Genomic DNA, 19,221 nt, shown 5'->3' on the forward strand with positions numbered 1-19,221 from the left:
TTTACAACAAAACTATTGTTACAATGCAGTGAACGTTATTGGTTAGAGGTTATATGTTCAATTGACGGACTGAACGGAAATCATAGAGTAACAGTGCTAGCTTCAAGTGCAATCTTTTCAAGCACAACAATATAGCTGCATGCTCTCTAGCACATACAAAACAGTTACACGCTCCCCTCAAAAACACAAGCACAACGCACAGAAGTAGTGCAAGCCATCCATAACACAATGACAGTCTCAGAACATTGATGCCCGCGCTGCCGGCATCTGGTTACCTTAACCAGTGTGTCCCTAAAATGTGTCCAGTTTGGTAAAGCCTTTATAAGCCCCTCTCTACAACTCTCTTCCTTGCTGACTTTGTACACCATTTCCTCAGTTCTGCAGACCATTGATCCTTTGACTTTGAGTCCCCCCACACTTTGACTCACAGTTTCTGAACTCTTACCTCCCAGCTCCCGGCACCTCTCAGCCATTTTGAGTTCCTCATTCCGACTGACTCTGGAACTTTTCTTGGTCCCTGGACCCCTCTTTCAGTAATAAGGCTCTTTAAAAAGTCATTCTTTTAGCTGCTTTGTATCCAACTATAAACCTTTTTACCAAACAGGTGTCAGCGATTTAGTGTGGTTATGCCAGGTATTTCTGGGGTTGCTCTGTGTTCACAGCAGCAATGTGGGATGTCAACAATGAAACGAGTAAGAGAAGAGGGAGTGATGCAGGCCTCTTCCAGCCTAATCCAGTGCTCCCTGCCCCCAGGGCTGAACTCCAAGAGATAAAGACCTGGCTGCAATGGATTCATAAGCCTGTTAATAAGTTATCTGAGGACAGCAGAACACGTTGTGTAAAATAGCTACGTCTGTTTGGGAAAATGGAAAAAAAAGGTTTCATCGCCCCCCTTGTCCCAACAACAATAACAAAAGCAATTGTAGGACTACCACTTGGACATATAAAATGTCAAAAAGAGAACTGTGATCATCCCAAGAAGTTTCTCTTCCTAAATCCCAAACTGTCACAGCAAACAACCAATTGAAAATCAATTTCTAAGTCCCAAAACCAAAGTGCCTCCAAGCAAACTATTTCTGAATCTCAAAGCTACTTTCTTATGAACTCTAGTAAATATTCCTTTCAGGACTCTCATCCAGAGAGATATTCCCAAAACTGTTTTCAAGATCCTTAAAATTAAAAAGCAATTGCTATAAATTGGTTCTCTAGTTGGCAGAGGTATGAACCCGGTCCAAGTAGGGACCACAATCCTACACAGATCCTAAGACAGATACAGACTAACGGATAACCTGTGCTCACCATCCGGTAGCTTGGCACAGAGCAGCTAGGCTTATATAAAAGGTGTAAAGTATTTGTGCAACACACACAAAATAATTTTATAAGAAAATCCAGACCAAAACGACAAAAATCTAATATGGAGCACCAGAGTTATGCATCTTTAAATATTACATCAAAAGGTAGAGCGTAGACGTCAATAGTGCCAAAGGGTTACTTGGGGCCGCACTGGACCAGGGCAAATCCAAAGTTTAGGCCGACCGCAAAGGAGGGCAAGTTAAATACAAGACCCACACAGGGTACGGTGAAAAAGTTCCTTGGATCAGTGGCGAGGTAAGGGGGTGGGTGGGGTGGTCTGCTCCAGGTGTCACAAGTTTTGGGAGTGGCGTCCTCCCTCCGCTTACATGAGTTTGCCGCAGGGGCAGCAAACGGAAAAATCATATCACCCACCCCCCAACCACGGCCTGCAAAGTGCTTAGCTACGCCACTGCCTTGGATGGAGCACACATAGGCATCTAAGGCTTGATGCGTTGGTTCTGATTCACGCAGTCGGGTCCAAAGAGTCAGTGTCGAAGGGCACTATGTTGGTTCCGATCGGCGTAAAGTCGTCACTGCATCGATTTTGAAGCAAAACAGCTGTAGATTCCACTTACAATGCCTAGGACTAGATTGCCACCTCAGGTAGGGTAGGAATCACTGATGGCAGAGTCCAACAGCAGCAGCAGAGTTGTAGGAAGTCTTTGATGGCCCTGACACTTCAGAAACAGGAGGCAAGCTAGCAAGCCCTTGGTGTCACTCTGGGTTCAAGTGAGATGAGTTCAGTCCATGTCCTCAGCAGGGCAGATATCAGCAGGGCAGCTCAGCAAAGTAGAAACCAGTTCCTGCAGAGGAGCAGTCAGGCATAGTGGCAAACTTTGTAGCACAGCAACCTTTACTCCTGGCAGAGTTCTTCACAGGTCCAGTAGTGTACTGTCTTGGTAGGGTTAGAGCCCCAATTCTTAAACCAAATGTGCCTTTGAAGTGGGGGTTACTTCAAAGCAGGACCTTGAAGTGCACAGGTCCCCTTTCATCCCAGCCCTGTCTGCCAGGATATCTGTGGGAGCTAATCAGCCATTTGGGTGGGACACAGGACAATGCCTATTCAGACATACGTGTCAACTCCCCCTCTCTCTTCATGCCCAGGAAGAGCTATCAGAAGGTAGATAAATACAGATGAGTTCCGAGTCCCACCCACCCTTCCTGTGTTTGTGGCTGTCTAGAAGGAATGCACAAAGTGCATCTGTCACCCACCCCAGATGTGTATTTGAGATAGACTGCAAGGCACATAGAGCAGTAAGAGCAGAGAAATGTCCCCTTTCTAAAAGTGGCATTTCTAAAACAGTAATGCTAAATGCAATATGTAACATGATGTAGCTACTCCTTTCTAATCTGGAATTACAGCTTATAAGTGTTTTAAGGAATTCCCAATGCTAACCTAGGAGAGGAGTAGGCCCCACAGTAGAGAAAAGCAAATGTAGCTGATTGTCACTAACAGGACATGTAAAACTTAACAGTACATGTCCTCCCTTTTAATTACACCTACCCTTAAAGCTACCTAGGGCCTACCCCACAGGTGACTTATGTGTAATAAAAGGGGAGTTTAAGGCTTGGCAAGTGGTTTTAAATTCCAACCCAATGTGGCATTTAACTGCACACACAGGCCTTGCAATGTCCGGCTTTAAACAAGTTTCAAATGCTACTTGTGAGGGTGGCACAACCAGTGCTGCAGGTCCACTAGTAACATTTAGATAACCGGCCCTGAGTATATGCCATACTACTTTAAAAGAGACTTACAAGTAAACTAAATATGCCAATCATGCACTTTAGCACTGGTTAAGTGCTCAGAGACTGAAGACCAACAAAGAAGATATAGCAAATGGAGGTAAGAAAGCAAAAGGTTTGGGGGAAGATCACACTAAGGATGATAGGTCTAACAGCAATCTGTCCCCAAACATTTCTCTTCCACCAATGCACGGAGTAATGTCCCAAAGAAAATGACTGTCACAGGCCGCGCATGCCAGGGGCTTTCTACTGAAATCCAGACCACTCTTCCTAGAAAATCTTGCACCACAAATTCCCCCCTACGAAGTTTTCGTTCCAAAAGTACACAAAGCAACGTCCTCTGGAAATCTTTCAAAAACCTAAACACACTGATAAGGGCCATTAAACCAATTTTTAAAAACCAGTAGCCTACAGAATAGTTATTTCCAGGGTGTCTCCCGGTAAAAAGCCACAAAGTAAATTTCACCAAAAATTAAAAAAAATTATCTTCCAGAGTCCAAAACTGAGAACTTAAAAACGATGATCCTGCCATCATAAACTCACAATGCTTCACACACAAAAAACACTAACGCTACTTCTTAAAATACAAAATACAACAGCATTTTATGAGTCTCTCTTCGATTCTGACAGCGTGGGAGCAAGAAGAGAAACAATGGTGCTCAGACACCTTCACAACGGCCGAGAGGTAATTGGAACTTAAAATGTTGAGGCTCACCATTGCTCAGCCCCATTGACAATGAATCTCCATCTCCTTTTCGGAATCCCTCTTCCTGTTCTGGTGTTTTGGGTGATAAGCGTCGACTTCTCAACGAGATGCCATCTTGTACTGCCATCGTGGGAAGCCTGAAAAAGACGGGAATTAGCAGAATTAATATACTGGAAACAACTGTTCAAGCTCTGATCAGGCACCATTTGTCCAATGACAAGATAAGGATTCAGTCTAGTGCTCTTGCACAGCAAAGGCATGTGAGGAGCAGCAAGAAAGCTGTTCAAGGCTCTTGCTTCTAACAAGACCCAAATTAATTGATGCAAGAAAGGTGAAGGGTAACAGTAGTTTTTAAATGACTGGGATTTAGAAGACTGCAATCGGAGATTCAAATAGTATAGATCAGTGCTGTATAACGTTGGTGCATTGGGGTTGAACCCATTGCATGTTGTCTTAGTAACAACTGAATGCAAATTATTTCAATTTACATTCAATGTATATACATTTATCTAATGTGGCTGTCATATTAGTGTCTTTGGGGACAAACCCTGGACAACCCAAGTTTAAAAGGTCTGAAAAAGAACACATGATCGGCAGAGGTCAAGTTCTCAAAAAAAAGGCAATCAACTACTGATGACATGATTAAAGTCCCCCTCCCCCTAAATTATGATTTTAAAAACGTTCCTCCCAAAAAATAGAACACAAATTTAACAGTCTGTCCCCAAATATCTCCTTCAGGGCGTTCACATGATTGCCCATTTCACCACTTCTAGAGAACATGGAATTTTGACAACTGCTCCTTCTGATTGAGAATCCTCCAACCAGACGCTGGATATATTTGCAGGGGTTGAAAGTCCGCTATATAGTCGCCACATTCCTTTGGGGTTTCAGAAGTTTTTAGCGAGGCTCAATTATGACCATTTTCATCCTTCTATGGGGCAAATCTCATCTCAGTTGCCTTCACTTAAAGAACCAAGTTCTAAACGTGGAGTCCAGAACTACTAGTCTCCTGTTTTGATTAATATAAGGTTCTCTTTCCCCAGCATAAAAATAAATATAATTTCAGAACGATAGTCTAACTTGAGATACTACATTGGTTAGTTGTAGGACGGGCTAGCGAGCTTTGCAAGCATAAGTGAAACTTTATGACTCATATTCAGCCTGTTCCCATGAACACCGACGGACCCTATGGGGATGAACTGGGGTTACAGACACCGGAAGATCAGTGGTTCGCTGGAAGTCACAAATGAAGAGCTGAGTAAGACAGGGTGACAAAGTAGACATGGGGTTACAAGGAGATAGAGCAGAAAGTAGTCAGTCTTTGGATTGTGCACACAGCGGGATTTCACAAGGAAGAAAGTTGTTCACAATGTCACATGGGTGACGTTGACCGGAGATGTTCACATGTGAAAGGCTTGCACAACTAATTATACAGAAAGAGCCATGGTTAAACAGATTCATGGAAGACACCAGCATATCATGGCTAATGACATTATATTCATCAACAATGTCTCCCTCTTACCGTTCAGACTGCTGTTGTGCTTCCATGTACCACTGCCCATGATAAGGAAGACATTTTTATAGGAAACGCACAAGTACTATCATAACTTCTACCACTATATCTGTTGAGCCAACTCCTACAATAGTGTCCTACTACTCCAAAACCTGAACTACTTAATAAAATCTTTCTTTAGGTACCCCTAAATACAGTCTAACCTCTGGAAAAAGCCCTCTAACTTTCATCCGTATATCATGTATAACAACCCATTCCCAAATCCTTTGTCATTAAGAAGGCGGTAAAGCAGAGCAATCTAAAATTTCCTAGAACTCATTTCCCAAATGTAGTTCCGCCACACCTCTCGGACTATGCAGTCACTCAGCTACACAACTTGCCCCCTAAGTTAACATGACATCACAACACCTAATGTCCCTGGTGACATGTTCAGATTAAGTTATTTGAGTCACACTGAACACAATGTTTTATTGTTGTGACTAAAACAGCAATATTACCAATGTTAGTCTGTTTACAGTATTTTTATATACACCTAGGGCACCATACATACAGCAGGTTTGTATCAGGTCCTGTTATTACAGGAATTTATTTTGGAGAAGGCATCCAAGTCTTGCTAGTCCTATATTTCTAATTGTATCCACTTCCCTGCTTGGATGGTGGACAGCCCCACCTTGAGTTCCTGCGGCAGAGCTCTTAGTCCGAGCCTCATTGCTGTTGCCCCGGAGGCATGGGATGCCCCAATCCACTGGGGTGGGGGTTGGATGTCAATAGATTTTACCCCCCTGACTCACTGCTGCCCCTTCCAAGAGAGGAGCTAGGCCCCTGGTGGCTTCCACACCTTGGTGCGGTTGACCTGCGTTTCTCCCAGGGAGCGGCTGCACCGCGTGGGGGAGGCTATAAACTGGGGCCTTCATAGCTAGTCTGCAACCTAGGCCCCAGCGGGTAGTCCTTTCCTGCTGCTGGCTAATCACCCAAGTAGTAACACTGCCAGTTGCCTATCTTGCCTGCAGTGAGATCTACCTCTGGATCGGCTCGGATGGCAGAACCTGTACAGGACTACAAACTTCTGTATTTGCACAGGCAATGTGTGCTCTAACCTTCTGTGCTGACTGGGGATTGAGCGGCGCCTGCTCTCCTCCATTTTCCACAAAATGCCTAACTGGGAGTGGGTTATCACCTACTTGTAACTGCATCTGAGGGAGCTCCACAGGACATCTTGAAGATCTACTGACCCTTTACTGCCCTCCACGGGTTTAAATTATTCAGGTCCCTGAAATTCGAAAACGCAGCTTGCTCTTTGTGGGCTCGCTCCCTTGCTTGTGGAACAGTGGTTCACCGTCAGGCACTTTCCCTGGTGGCGCACATTTGACCTACTACTTCCTCCCCATACTGTTGCCACCTCTGCTGTTATAGAGTTCACGCACAGGAGTCCATACCGTTTCATTGTTTGGATCTCAAAGCATAGTTTTAGGGGACCAGCTGCCTATTGACTGTTCTTTGTACTTGGATACTGGGAAACCTTAGGTCATCTCTGATCTGGCTGGGCACTTTGCTGGGGTGCGCACTTGAATTAACACCGTGTGGTTATTGGATTGCCCCATTTCTGGCCTAGATTTCCACTGGATCCTCATCGTGTCTACAGTCCAGTCCAAAAAAGATTGCCGTCTTAAGGACATGCTTGCAAAACCTGCTCGGGCTGCAAGCAATACTAAACCACTCGCCCTTGACACAGAGCACCTGTCTGAATCACATGACTTGCAGAGGCCGGTGACAAAATCCTTCTTAGAAGTGCTCTTCACATCTCTTTGCAATTACTTGCGTATGAAGAAGGCAGAACTCTCTGCAGATCTGCGAGAAGCTCACAGTGACCTGGAGAAAATTAGGAACAGGGTTTCTGCCATGGGAAGACTGCGAATCCTGGTGTGACAAAGAGACTGAATTGTTGCAACAAAAAGTTCTCTGCCTACAGGAACAGCAAGTCAAACTACAAGCCAACGCTGAGGACTTGGAGAATCATTCCAGATGGAATAATATACGCATCAGGGGAGTTCCGACCCAAGCAGAGGGAAGTGATCTCAGAGAATATGTCGGGCCCTTTTTCGACATCTCTTGGGAACCTCTGAAGATCTAGATCTAAAACGCGATCATGTTCATCGCTTGGGCCCACCGAAACTAGATGACGTCCCCCTCGCTGAAATTCTGACCTGTGACCACTAATTAAAAATGAAAGAGCATTTTTCGCAGGGCTCGGGAATCCCACTGATTCAGTGCAGAGGTCAAACACCTGTGCTATACCAGGACTTATCAGCCATAACACTTCAGATATGTTGAAATATCTGCCCAGTCACTGCTCATTTGCACAAATGGAATACCATACTCCTGGAGCCACCCTCTCTGGATCATATTTTGTCTCTGGGAAACTGTTCCAGCTGCGATCACTTAAGGAAACTTTTAATATCCTTGGAATTCCAGACTCTGCATTGAAGGAACGTCATATTAGCCCTACAGAAAGTAAGGGACAGAGGAGATCCAGATGGCAAGGAAACAAAGGACCTTCTGCCGGAACACCACCAGACCATGCCTCCATGGCTAAAGAGAGACAAGCTGTGCTTCAGACATTGTCTGGATCTTCTGAGCAGCCTGAAGCACCATAACATCTTGGAATCAACCTTATTATAGTTTTGCCCCTCAGGCAGGAGGGAATCACGGTGGCAGGGATGGAGAGTAGACATAACATACATTTGGTACAGCCTTGTACTCCTTTACTCGTTAGACTCATTCTTCCTATGAGCTTTGGGAATGTTTATTTTCCTCCTTGGCTCATGTTTCCAATTCATCTCCTCTTAAGACGGACTTAGGCTACCATTACATGCTATTTTGTTAGCTCAGTTCATGCTGTTTTTTTTCCCCTTCTTTTGCTTCTCCGCACATATTTCTTAGTATCTTCCTTTCCTAGCCTCTCCTTCTTGGGCACCCCCTGGCAAAGGTTGCTCTTCGACACTGCTGCCAATCTGGGGTCCCGGAGCATTATACAACTCTTTCTCTTCGTATTCTTCATTCCAGGCCCTTCCGGTTCTTAGTTTTAACGTCTGTGGCATAAATCTTAATAAGTGGGTGGTAGTACTCTCGCTGTTAAACCAATCAGGTTGCGATATAAGTCTCCTTCAGGAAACCCACTTACTTACCAAAGACAAACCCAGAATGCAATCTCACTGTTTTCCTTGTCAGCTTTGGTCTTCCAGCCCCTACAAGAAGAATGGAGTGGTCATGCTTTTTTCTCAGAGGTGAGGTCCTATCTACTGTTACAGAGACTAAAAGACGCCTGCCTGCGGTCCATTTTAAACTGAAACGGCCAGTTGTGGAACTCAAAGTTATACATAAGCATATGGGGGCACCTAGAATTTAGCAGGAGCGCAAAAAACGAGGCTTCTCCTTAAACACATTGACCTCGACGGGGCAGAATATGCTTTGCTAAGCTTTACCCATAAATTCTATCTCAGTAATAATCCATGCGGGCACATGCTAGTCTACCGCTGTAGGAGGCTGGCTTAGTATATGGTGCACACTTATTTAAGTGAAGCACTTTGCACTAGTCAACCCTTATGTTATTTTGCTTTTAGTGGTCTTAGACAACAATAGAAAGCTCTCGAAGTGGTAAATTTGGAGAGTAGCCTTCAGGTTTAGTCCAGGAGTGTTAAGCATCTTGTTTTACCAGCTCTTATCATGTAGTGTAGGTTAAATGAAAAAGAAGCACACACTGCTTTTATAAAAATGTATTTTTATTGTACAACACTCACTAACACATTGGTATATCTCCTATACGGAGATATCATCACAAATACACACAATGCTTCAATTGTAAACAGGTAAGTAGGCATATTACACAGTGGTCTAGAGGGGAAGAGCAAACCATATACTAAGAAAGTGGAATGCAAACTGCGACCGAAGTCGGGACTTGGACCAGGAGACTCAGAAGAAATGGGGACGCAAGGAACCATCCAAAGTAAGTACCCCACGTAGGCTGTGTGCAGAGTGGAAACACAGCCACGTACTCAATAGTACTCAATGGGAAAGTCGCGTTTTCAGTTTTAAATCAATCAAACAAACATTTGTAGAGCGCGCTACTCACCCGTGAGGGTCTCAAGGCGCTGGGGGGGAGGAGGAGAGCAGCTACTGATCAAACAACCAGGCCTTGAAGAGTCTCCAGAAGGTCAGCAGGTCCTGGGTCTGTCGTAGGTGGATGGGGAGGGTGTTCCATGTCTTAGCATCAAGGTGGGAGAAGGATCTGCCGCCAGCGGTTGTTCGGTGGACGCGTGGAACAGTGGCGAGCTCAGTGGAGCAGAGCTGGCGGTTGGGGGTGTAGAAGGTGAGTTGCTTGTTGAGGTATGCTGGATCTGCAATGTGGAGTGCTTGTATTGTGCGCAGGGTGTGGTGGCAGATGGTGTAGAAGGCGGCCGAGAGGTCCAGGAGAATGAGGGCCGCAGTTTTGCAGTTATCTAGCAGGGCCCTGGTGTCATCGGTGGCGGAGAGGAGGGTGGTTTCTGTGCTGTGGTTGTTGCAGAATCCGGATTGGGATGAGTCCAAGGTGTTGTTTTCTTTGAGGAATTGGGTTGGTTGCCTGATGACTACCTTCGATGACTTTCTCCAGGAACAGGAGCAGGGAGATGGGCCGGAAGCTCTTGAGGTCCTTAGGGTCTGCCTTCGGTTTCTTGAATAGGGCGTTGATCTCTGCGTGTTTCCAGCTTTCTGGGAAGGTGGCGGTCTCGAATAAGCTGTTGAAGATCTTACAGAGCTGGGGTGCGATGATGGGGCTCGCTTTGTTGAAGATAAGGAGAGGGCAGGGGTCTGATGGTGAGCCGGAGTAGATGGTGTCCATGGTCTTGATGGGGTCTTCGACGTTGACGTGTTTCCAGGAGATCAGGCGATCAGTGTGTCTGGGGGGTGGTGAGTCTAGGGTGTTGGTGGCTGTCGGAAAGGTCTGGCTGTTTAAGCGGTTGTGGATGTCTGCGATCTTGCGGTGGAAGAAGGTAGCTAGAGAGTCTGTCTTGTGACGGCGGGATGTTGGAGCTGGATCTGGGGTTGGCGAGTTCCTTTACGATGTTGAAGAGTTCTTTGCTATTGTGTGCGTTGTTGATACGGTCTTTGAAGGAGGTCCTTTTGGCCGTTCGGATGAGTTGATGGTGTCTGCGGCTGGCGGTATTGAGGGCCGCATGGTTGTCCGGAGTTTGCTCGCTGCGCCATTTCTTCTCTAGTCTCCGGTAGGTCTGCTTGGATGTTTGGAGGTCAGCGGTGAACCAGATGGCTCTTCTGTCGGGACGTCTGCGGGTTTTTTGATCGGGCGAGAGTATTGGCGCAGTCCTCAATCCATCGCTTGAGATTGGGGGCAGCTGTGTCGGTGTGGTCGGCTGATGGGTCTCGGACGAGGGTGGTGGTAAGCTGGTCTTCGGTGACCTTATTCCAACTGCGGTGGGGCATTCTTTGCTGATGGTTGTGTGCGATGGTTTTCTTGAAGGAGAAGTGGATGCAGCGGTGGTCGGTCCAGTGGAGTTCGGTGGTGTGGCTGATGGAGACGTGGCTGCTGGCGGAGAAAATGGGGTCCGGCGGAGTGGGTGGGTGTCGTGACGAGCTGTTTGAGGCAGAGGTTGTCCAGTAGTGCGTTGGAGTTGCCATCGTTGGTGTTCTCGAGGTGGAAGTCCAGGTCTCAGAGGAGGATGCAGTCTGTGGAGGCCAGGGCGTGCGCGCGGATGGCAACTGTGAGGGAGTCGGTGAACTGCGGCCTGGGTCCCGTGAGGGGGGGGGGGGAGAGCTTCTGTACTCGAGGGTTCCTCTGAGGGTGGTGTTGGGATTGATGTGGATCTGGAAGTGCAGGTGTTTGGTGGTGCTGAGGGTGTCTTCGGTGTTGGTCGAGATTCCTCCTCCCGGTCTGTTGGTGCAGTCCCTGCGGGTGATCTTGTAGCCGGCCGGAATGGCTATGGCAACGTCGGGTGCCGATGAGGAGTTCATCCAGGTCTCCATCAGGAAAGCGATGTCCGGTGAGTTTGGTGTGCCTGTGGACAGAGCGGGTGTCGAGCAGTATGCATCGGAGGTGGTTGTGGTCCGCTTTGGTGGGGTGGGCAGGACGTGCCGGTGTGCGCTGGCATGTGTAGCTGCAGTTTCGGCAGGTGAAGGGTCTGTGGGTGAGCTTCGGGGTGGCCTGGAAGCAGGTGGAAGATCGGATGGCGTTGAGTGCGTGGTAGGTTTTGGCATCTAGTATCATGGTGCTCGCGGGGGCCAGGGGGTCTGGCGTTGGGTGCGGTCCAGACGTGGACAGGCACAGAGGGCTTGCCTTAGGCGCGCCTGCTGGGCGCGTCTGCTGCGCCACCGCGCAGCGGTAGACATTATGTAGTGGAAGGGGCCGGGACAGAATAAGAATGGCAGGAGAGGGGCTGTGTCAGGGGGCGGGCCGCAGGGGGCAGCGGCAGGAATAATACACAGAAGAACTGCGGTGAAAAACAAAACAATACAATACGGAATACAGTTAACAATGGAGCAGTAGGAACACACAAAATAAGTAATAAATGAGTGAGGGGGATTAGGATGCAGGCGAAGACTGGGAAAGGCGAGGAGGAGAATACCATCTGAGGTGCTCTGCCGGCACGAACCCTACTCAAGGAGGGGGCTCTGGACCAGAGCGGAGCGTGCGGCAAGCCGGAGCTGCTGGGGAGTGCTGCCCTGGACCAGAGGTCAAGGCTGATGCAAGGCTTAAAGAAGAAGGACCCTTCCCAGTGGACCTGAAGAAACCCCATGGAAGACAAAAGGTTGGAGGGTCACCCTAACCAGGGATTTCCCAGGAACCAGGACATCTACACCAGGGAAGCTGGGTGCATAGGTGCGAAGTGACGTCGGAAACCGCTGTAGAGCACAACAGAGGACTATGAAGAAGATGCTACTGGAGAAGACTGTGCAAGAGTCCGGTGGAATCCAAGAGTGGATTGTTGAAGAGAAGAATCTTCAAGCAGAGTGGGCAGAGTCTATGCCACTCAGAGGTGACCAGGAAGCACAGCAGAGCAATGACCACTGATGACCAAAGATGAAGGAGTGATGACTGTGACCATGTTGCTGCAGCTGTGCGGACCAGGCGACGCTGTGAAAGACCAGGAGCCATTCACAAGCTGTCCTACGTCGGAAGTCGAGAGCCAAGGGGGTGGGGGGTGGGGGGGGGGGGTGAAGTCTGACGGGAGCACCAAGCAGTCTTGGTAGCAGCAACAGATGTGAAAAACGATGAAGGAGCAACATTGGGACCAGCAAAGTCCAAGGGACTCACTAAGTGCAGGAGAGTCAGAGCAGGCCCGAGCAAGCAGGAGAACCCACTGAAGTAAAAGAAAAGCCTCTAGAGGACCCACAGGTCAAAGGCACAGGAGTTGCAAGAGGTCCTTGAGCAGTTCAACAAAGATGAAGGCCCATGGCAGCGAGGATGCGGCGAGGACAAAGATCTTGACAGGAAGAGATGCTGGAGCTTCCTGTAGCCCAAAGATCTCGAGTGCAGAGCCAATAAGGGTTGGCAATGGCAAGTAGACGCAGTGTACAGGGGTTAGGTCCCAGCGGTTCAGACAAGGATAACTGGCTTCAAATTCCAGAGGACAGGTCGATCCTCGAGGGAGTTGCAGAACCACCACCTGTATTGCTGAGCCTTTCAAAGTCCGCTGGACGACGGGAGCAGCAGACTGGTCAGCTTTGTTGCGGTGCCTGCAGATGCAGGGCAGGGACTCCTTCACTCCAAGGGAGTTCTTGATGCCCACAGGTCTGTTGCAGATCCTGGAGGGAGCACAGATGACAAAGAAAACTTGCAGAACAGCGAGACTAGGAGCAGCAGGAGCCTTTCGTGATGCAGTCTTGGTTCCAGGCAAAGTCCAGCAAAGTCCAAGTATCCAGAAGGTTGAAGAGTGACATGGTTTCAGTCTGGAGTATTGCCCCACGACAAATCTGAAGAACCACCCCCAGTTTCACACCAGAAAGGGAGCCAACGGCTCCCTGAAATGGCTCAAAATGGAATATGCAAGGAGCGTGCCAAATGTGCCCTTCAAAGCACACTTGTGATACTGGCAAGCACCCCAACCCCAGCCCAATACACCAAGTCTTGTCGAGGAGGTGGTCATACCTTCCTGTGGCAAGAAACCTATTGTTCTGCCTTCCCCCTACTCCAGCTCAGCTCAGCAGCAGGAGGGCCAGAAATGTGTCTGTGGTCGGCAATAGCATTAGCTTGCTGTTAGACCCTAAAAGGCTGCTACTGGTAATCCAGGGGGGCAATAAGGGAGCCCCCAGTACATGGGATCCTACATTCAACCATGGAATCAGTCTTAGGGTAGGATTACAACATGTTTGATACCAAACATGACTGGTTTCGGTGCAGCCAATATATAGTTAGACATTCCGTATTTGACTTGATGTCTACTATATGTATTAAATGGCTGACCACACTTACAAAGCCTGGAGAATCTACTCCCGGGTTTGTAGAGGGGCCCTGCTCATGCAGGGCACCCTCACACTTGTAACCAAGCACCCAGCCCTCAGGACTGAAGAGCCTGCTGTAGGGGTGACTTACAGGTTTTACGTGCAGTTACCTCAGATATAAGGAAACCTATCAGTTGCAAGTGGTGCTATCACAAACTTGCACAACCAATGTAGGCCTGTACTCACAGTTTGCGTGGTCTCTCTTGGGTGGCATAATACATGCAGCAGCCCATGGGAGACCCATGGTGTACCTATGCCCTGGGTACCTTAGTACCATATACTAGGGACTTACATGGGTACACCAGCAGCCAATTGGGAAGGTACCAAAGTACTTACCACTGTCAAATTTAGGGAGGAAGCACAGTGACGGGGATCCTGATTTGCAGGATCCCAGTAAGACTAGTCCGAAAACAGAGCAACAACAGGCAAAAAGTTGGGGGTAACCATGCTAGAAGGATCCTACCTTCCTACAACTGCCTCCGGAGTAAAACTCACTCTGGCTCAGTGAAAAGAAATACGCACCGACTGCTTTACATATGTTTACTCTGATGCAGAAATTGCCTCAGCCTTTCAGGTCTTGTATAGTGCCCTACACTCCTCCTCTGATGGGTCTACAGGGGATCCCTCTCAATTCCTAGATGGCATGGCTTTGATTTCACTGACCCCAGCAAAGGTGGCCTTGCTTGGTCAACCTATACATTTAGAAGTGGTGATCTCGGCGATTGCTCGCCTCAAGACCTCAACATCTCCTGGTCCCAACGGCTTCACTGCCAAATTTTATAAAACATTTTGTCACAAGCTTGCTCCCTTACTGACTCAACACTACAAATCATTCTTTGACTCTAGTTCCTGGACTGATTCTATGTTGGAGGCATCTATTTTGGTGTTTACCAACCTGGGCAAAGACCCTGCTCTTTGCAGCTCATATAGACCCATTTCTCTTCTAAACAGACACCAAGCTTTTCACTGGTATTCTAGCACACCGCCTGAATCCAGGTTTGGTTGACCCGGACCAGGCAAGATTTATTCCAACACAGCAATGCGGGAACAATACTTAACACCTTATGAACCTCCTGGCCAAAATTTACCTCTCACAGAAGGAAGATCTCCTTCTCTCCATTGAAGCTCAAAAAGCGCTTGGCCTTGTTAATTTGCTATAGACGTTCGAGACTATCGACAGTTAGGCATTGGCAACAAACTTATTTGATGGTTTATCATTTTCCACATTCCCTATACGACGTGGAACGTGTCAGAGTTGCCCCCTTTCCCCTCTTTTTGCTCTTTACATGGAGCCCTTGGCACAAAGACTGAGGGATAATCTGGATATCTTGGGGGTTCCCTTTGGTGGAAATCATCTCATTAGCCTTTATATTGACAACGTCATTCTATCATTGTTGATCTGGTTAGTTGTGATGCATGAAGAACGTTTACTTTTTGGTGAAGTCTCTGGCTTTAAGGTCAATTTACAAAAATCTCAGATTTTGAATCGGCAGGTCATGCCTCCTCATGAATGTGCCTTGCGCTCTCAGTTCCCTTTCGAATGAGTGGAAGATGCTATTTCGTATTTGGCTATCCAAGAGGCTAAAACCCTTCCCAAGACCATGGCTTTAAACTACTCTGCTCATCTCCCCAAGAATAATAGGTCCTTGTCTTCCTGGAGCCGGCTACATCTTCCTTGGACTGACCACACTGCGGCAGTAAAAATGATTATTCTCCCACGCATTCTCTATATCTTTCAAACTCTCCCTTGGTCTCTCAAGTCCAAGGCCATTCACTCATTCCAACCGCTCATCAATAAATTGATTTGGGATGGCAAGAAACCTAGACTTAACCAAAAGAAGTGTGTCGGTGGACTGAGGCTCCCCTCATTAATTCGCTATGATCAGGCTACTCAGCTTCGCTTTCTTGTAGAGTGGAATCGCCCTTCTTCCAAAAAATATTGGTCCTTTATGGAGCAGGCAGTGGCTGGATACAACATCTGAAGAGAAGCCTGGTTGCCCAGCAAACACTGAGCATGGGGACTGTACTCCTCGCCAGTGATTAGCTCAATGTTCAAAGTTTGGGACTCGGTAGCCCTCCGACTTGGTTTGATGCCGTTTCCCTCCCCAAGGACGCCGATCCTAAATAGCCCCGACTTACCAGGGGGCCATGATTCTGTGGCATTTTAACACTGGCAGGCCAGGGGCTGAAAACAATAGGGTCCCTCTTTGATTAGGATGTGATGATCCCTTTCGATCAACTAAAATCTGATTATGCTCTCCTCCCAGTAGACTATATAGCACATCTACAGTTGCAGAACTTGGTGACATCATCAGAATATAGGTATGGAGCATCTCGAATGTTGACATTTTTCGAGAAATGGCCTCTTCTTAAATCAGACGATTCCAGTCTGATCTCTGAACATTACTCTCTCTTAGCTAAAAAGAGACCCATGAAAAAAATCAAAAGGGCAGCTTCAGTGGGAGGCTGAGCTAGGATGGATCTAACCAACAAAGAATGGGAGGATATTTTATTTTGACAGATTTCACTAAATAGCGCACAATACGGCCACTACAGAGATGACCTATGAGATGGTCTCCTACTGTTATGTAACACCAGCATGTCTTCATAGATGGAACTCGGGGCGCTCCAAGGAGTGTTGGCGTGGATGTGAACAAACTAGGTCCCTTCTCCATCTCTTTTAGCACTGTCCCAAACTCTCCCGATTCTTGAACCATGTTCTAAACGATATTGACATGCCATGAATACCTATATCCCTAGATTTACAGCATACACTATTTTAGGACCTTCGTACCCTGTAACATTTCCCTTGCGTTCCCACCATGGTAGACAGATGGCTCTGGCATTGGGGCGGGCACATCAGGCAATCTTAGCACTTTGGGGGACGGAGAAGATCCCTGATCAGGTCTCCTGGTTACACAGGCTGTGGTTTATATTGGGCACGGAACGGTTATCTACGGCTGTCGACTCCCAGGGCACCTCTAATATAGATATGTAGGCCCTTTTTATACAGAAATCTCTCTTCTGAATTCCATGCCCCACCTAATTACAGATGCTCCGATTAATCCCCCATGAAACACAAGTTACAGACTAGGACCCCATCTCTCAAACAATCTTCCTTCTCTTTGTCTTTCACGGGAGCCCTGACCACATTTCTGTTGTTCATGGGAGTGTTGTGCAGCGGAGCAGGAGGGACGGGGATGGTTGTTAGGGATGTTTAATTTCTCTTTAGTTTATAAAATTACCAGTACATAACTGCCAGCTCCAGTGTGGTAGGCATAAGCTGTGTACCACAGGTCATCATTTTGCGCTGCCGGCCATTAGCTGTAGGTGGATAGTTGTGTAAGATGCTCTACAGATTTTAATAACCTGAATTGTTCAATAAAAGTACACTCTGCAATTACACTCTGTAAAAAAACAGGGCTTTCTGCAGATGTTCCTCCACTTTTTGCTCCCATTTGGACTATTAGATGCTTGTTTATGACTGACAGTGCACTGAAGCCTGCTAACCAGGCTCCAGTGCCAGTGCTGTCATAAAAAATTACATGTGTAATTGGCATCCTCAATTGACAGAGACCATACCTCCCTTGTAAGTGCCTGGTAAGTGGTACTGTGGTACCCAGGGCATGGGTGGTAAAGGAGTACTCTGGGCCTGCAGCACTGGTTGCACCACCCTAAGTGGCCCAGGTAAACAGAGGACAGTAGACCGGCCATTGCAGAATGCTGTAACAGTGTTCACTGCTTCATTTCGACTTTGTCCTCACCGTTTATGACAGGATCATAGCACTGCTTTTAATTATAGTGCAGTCACCCCAAGATAAGGTCTCTAGTGCCCAGGAGACCGGATGCAGCATTTTAAGAGTGTAGACATGTAAGTGCATGCCTATCTGTCTCTATAGTGGCTTTACCATTAAAATACTGTTATGTTTCATATAGGTACCCCAATATAGGCTCAGGTAGTAACCATACCTTTCTTTCACCAATATTTCCCCTGCCATTACACTATATAACGGTTCTTAGTACGGACCTTTTACTTAGTAACGATACTGCTTATAGGACATGGGGTTTTCCCTGAAAACTAGCCCAATTCATTATGCATGAGGATTCTTGGAAACTCAGCAGGACTACCATCTCCTGCATAGAAACTATGTATAAAGGATCATTCCTTCCGCCATCCTAGGTCCGAAATGACACAGCAAGGTAGGTCCCCTGAGGGTACCGCATTGGGTATATAAACACCATATCTTTGCTGAGGCAGTGAGGGGAGACAAAGGACTTCCATGCTGACACACTTACGCAAGAAGCTGAGGTTCCTGCATACAGACACTCCAGCTCGCAGTGGTCTGAAATCCCTCACAAGGTTTCCATCTCGAGACCAAGATGGGGTCCCACAGTCTCTCACTTCAGGCATTGGCATTGACTTTATCCTAGAGGGATTCTGGGCTCCACACCTACATACATGCTAGGTACACTTGGGTATAACTAGGTAGCGTTGCTTCGTAGGAGTAAGCATTATTACGGTCATGTATTTTTACACCAGTCTGTATTAATTGTTTTAGCACTATGGTAGAGATATATCATACTTTTACTCTGTTGCTGCTTATAATCCTTTACATCTGTTTCGGTGTTATGGTAGTCTCCGTACACCTATTTTACACGAGAATGACGCTGGATCAATAAATGCTTATTGAAAACGTCCCCACCGTTTATACTGTGTATCTCTCCGAGACAATGTGAGCATGAGTGACTGATCGAAAAGTACTGTACTGTTTCCACTATCCCTGATGGGACAGAGTGGTCATGTTCGATAGTTGCCAAGAACTATTCTCTCCTTAGTAAGTGGAGTTTACAGTGGCACTGTGAGCTAGCTGGTATACAGGCGAACTTACCCGGTGGGAGTGTCTGGAATCAGTCTGGACACCAATCCCACAGTCTATGTTGTCTAAACATGCAGATCCTATATAGGTTAATGGGAACTACACGACAATATACTGTTGGTGATAGCCGGTCCATAGGATAAAATGGGACTTGGACCCAGGTTATTAGCTCCCTACCTAAATAGGTCCAGTTTGTTGTCAAGTAACGTGACTTCTCTCCCATGCCACAAATCTGGTGTCAAGGAAAGGCTGGCATGCACCCAAGTGGCTACCTAGTGGTTGCCCAACTGGTTACCCTAGTTGACGGGGTTTGGCTGGCAGGCCTGGGTTTTCCCACCCCAGCTGCAACCAAGACAGGCTTCTGAACTCCTGCCAGGGAGCGCAAGCACTCCCAGGAGTCAGAAAAAGACATGGGCAGCATGGAGGCTAGTGAAGTGACATCAGAGCATGAGCCTCAACAGCTGCATCGCCTCCGAAATACATCTTGGCTGCCCGCCTAAGAACACAGCCCTCCCCTTGCCCCAGGCGTGCTTGGACCC

General features: G+C 47.3%; 1 protein-coding gene across 3 annotated transcripts in view; it reads right to left on the reverse strand.

Annotated features, from left to right (window-relative positions):
- Positions 1–19,221, reverse strand: part of SOAT1 (sterol O-acyltransferase 1) — a 238,058-nt gene that overhangs the window by 160,239 nt on the left and 58,598 nt on the right. For 2 of the 3 annotated variants that reach the window (XM_086955365.1, XM_086955372.1), the window contains exon 2: positions 3,812–3,939. In XM_086955365.1, coding sequence (XP_086811491.1) covers positions 3,812–3,929 — 118 coding nt within the window. In that variant the 5' untranslated portion in view covers positions 3,930–3,939. Of the gene's footprint in view, positions 1–445; positions 765–3,811; positions 3,940–19,221 lie in introns of those variants that run through there. The other variant, XM_086955378.1, reaches the window with a different exon arrangement.

Source organism: Lissotriton vulgaris, chromosome 1_1, assembly GCF_964263255.1.
Source record: "Lissotriton vulgaris chromosome 1_1, aLisVul1.2, whole genome shotgun sequence".
NCBI classification, from domain to species: Eukaryota; Metazoa; Chordata; class Amphibia; order Caudata; family Salamandridae; genus Lissotriton; species Lissotriton vulgaris.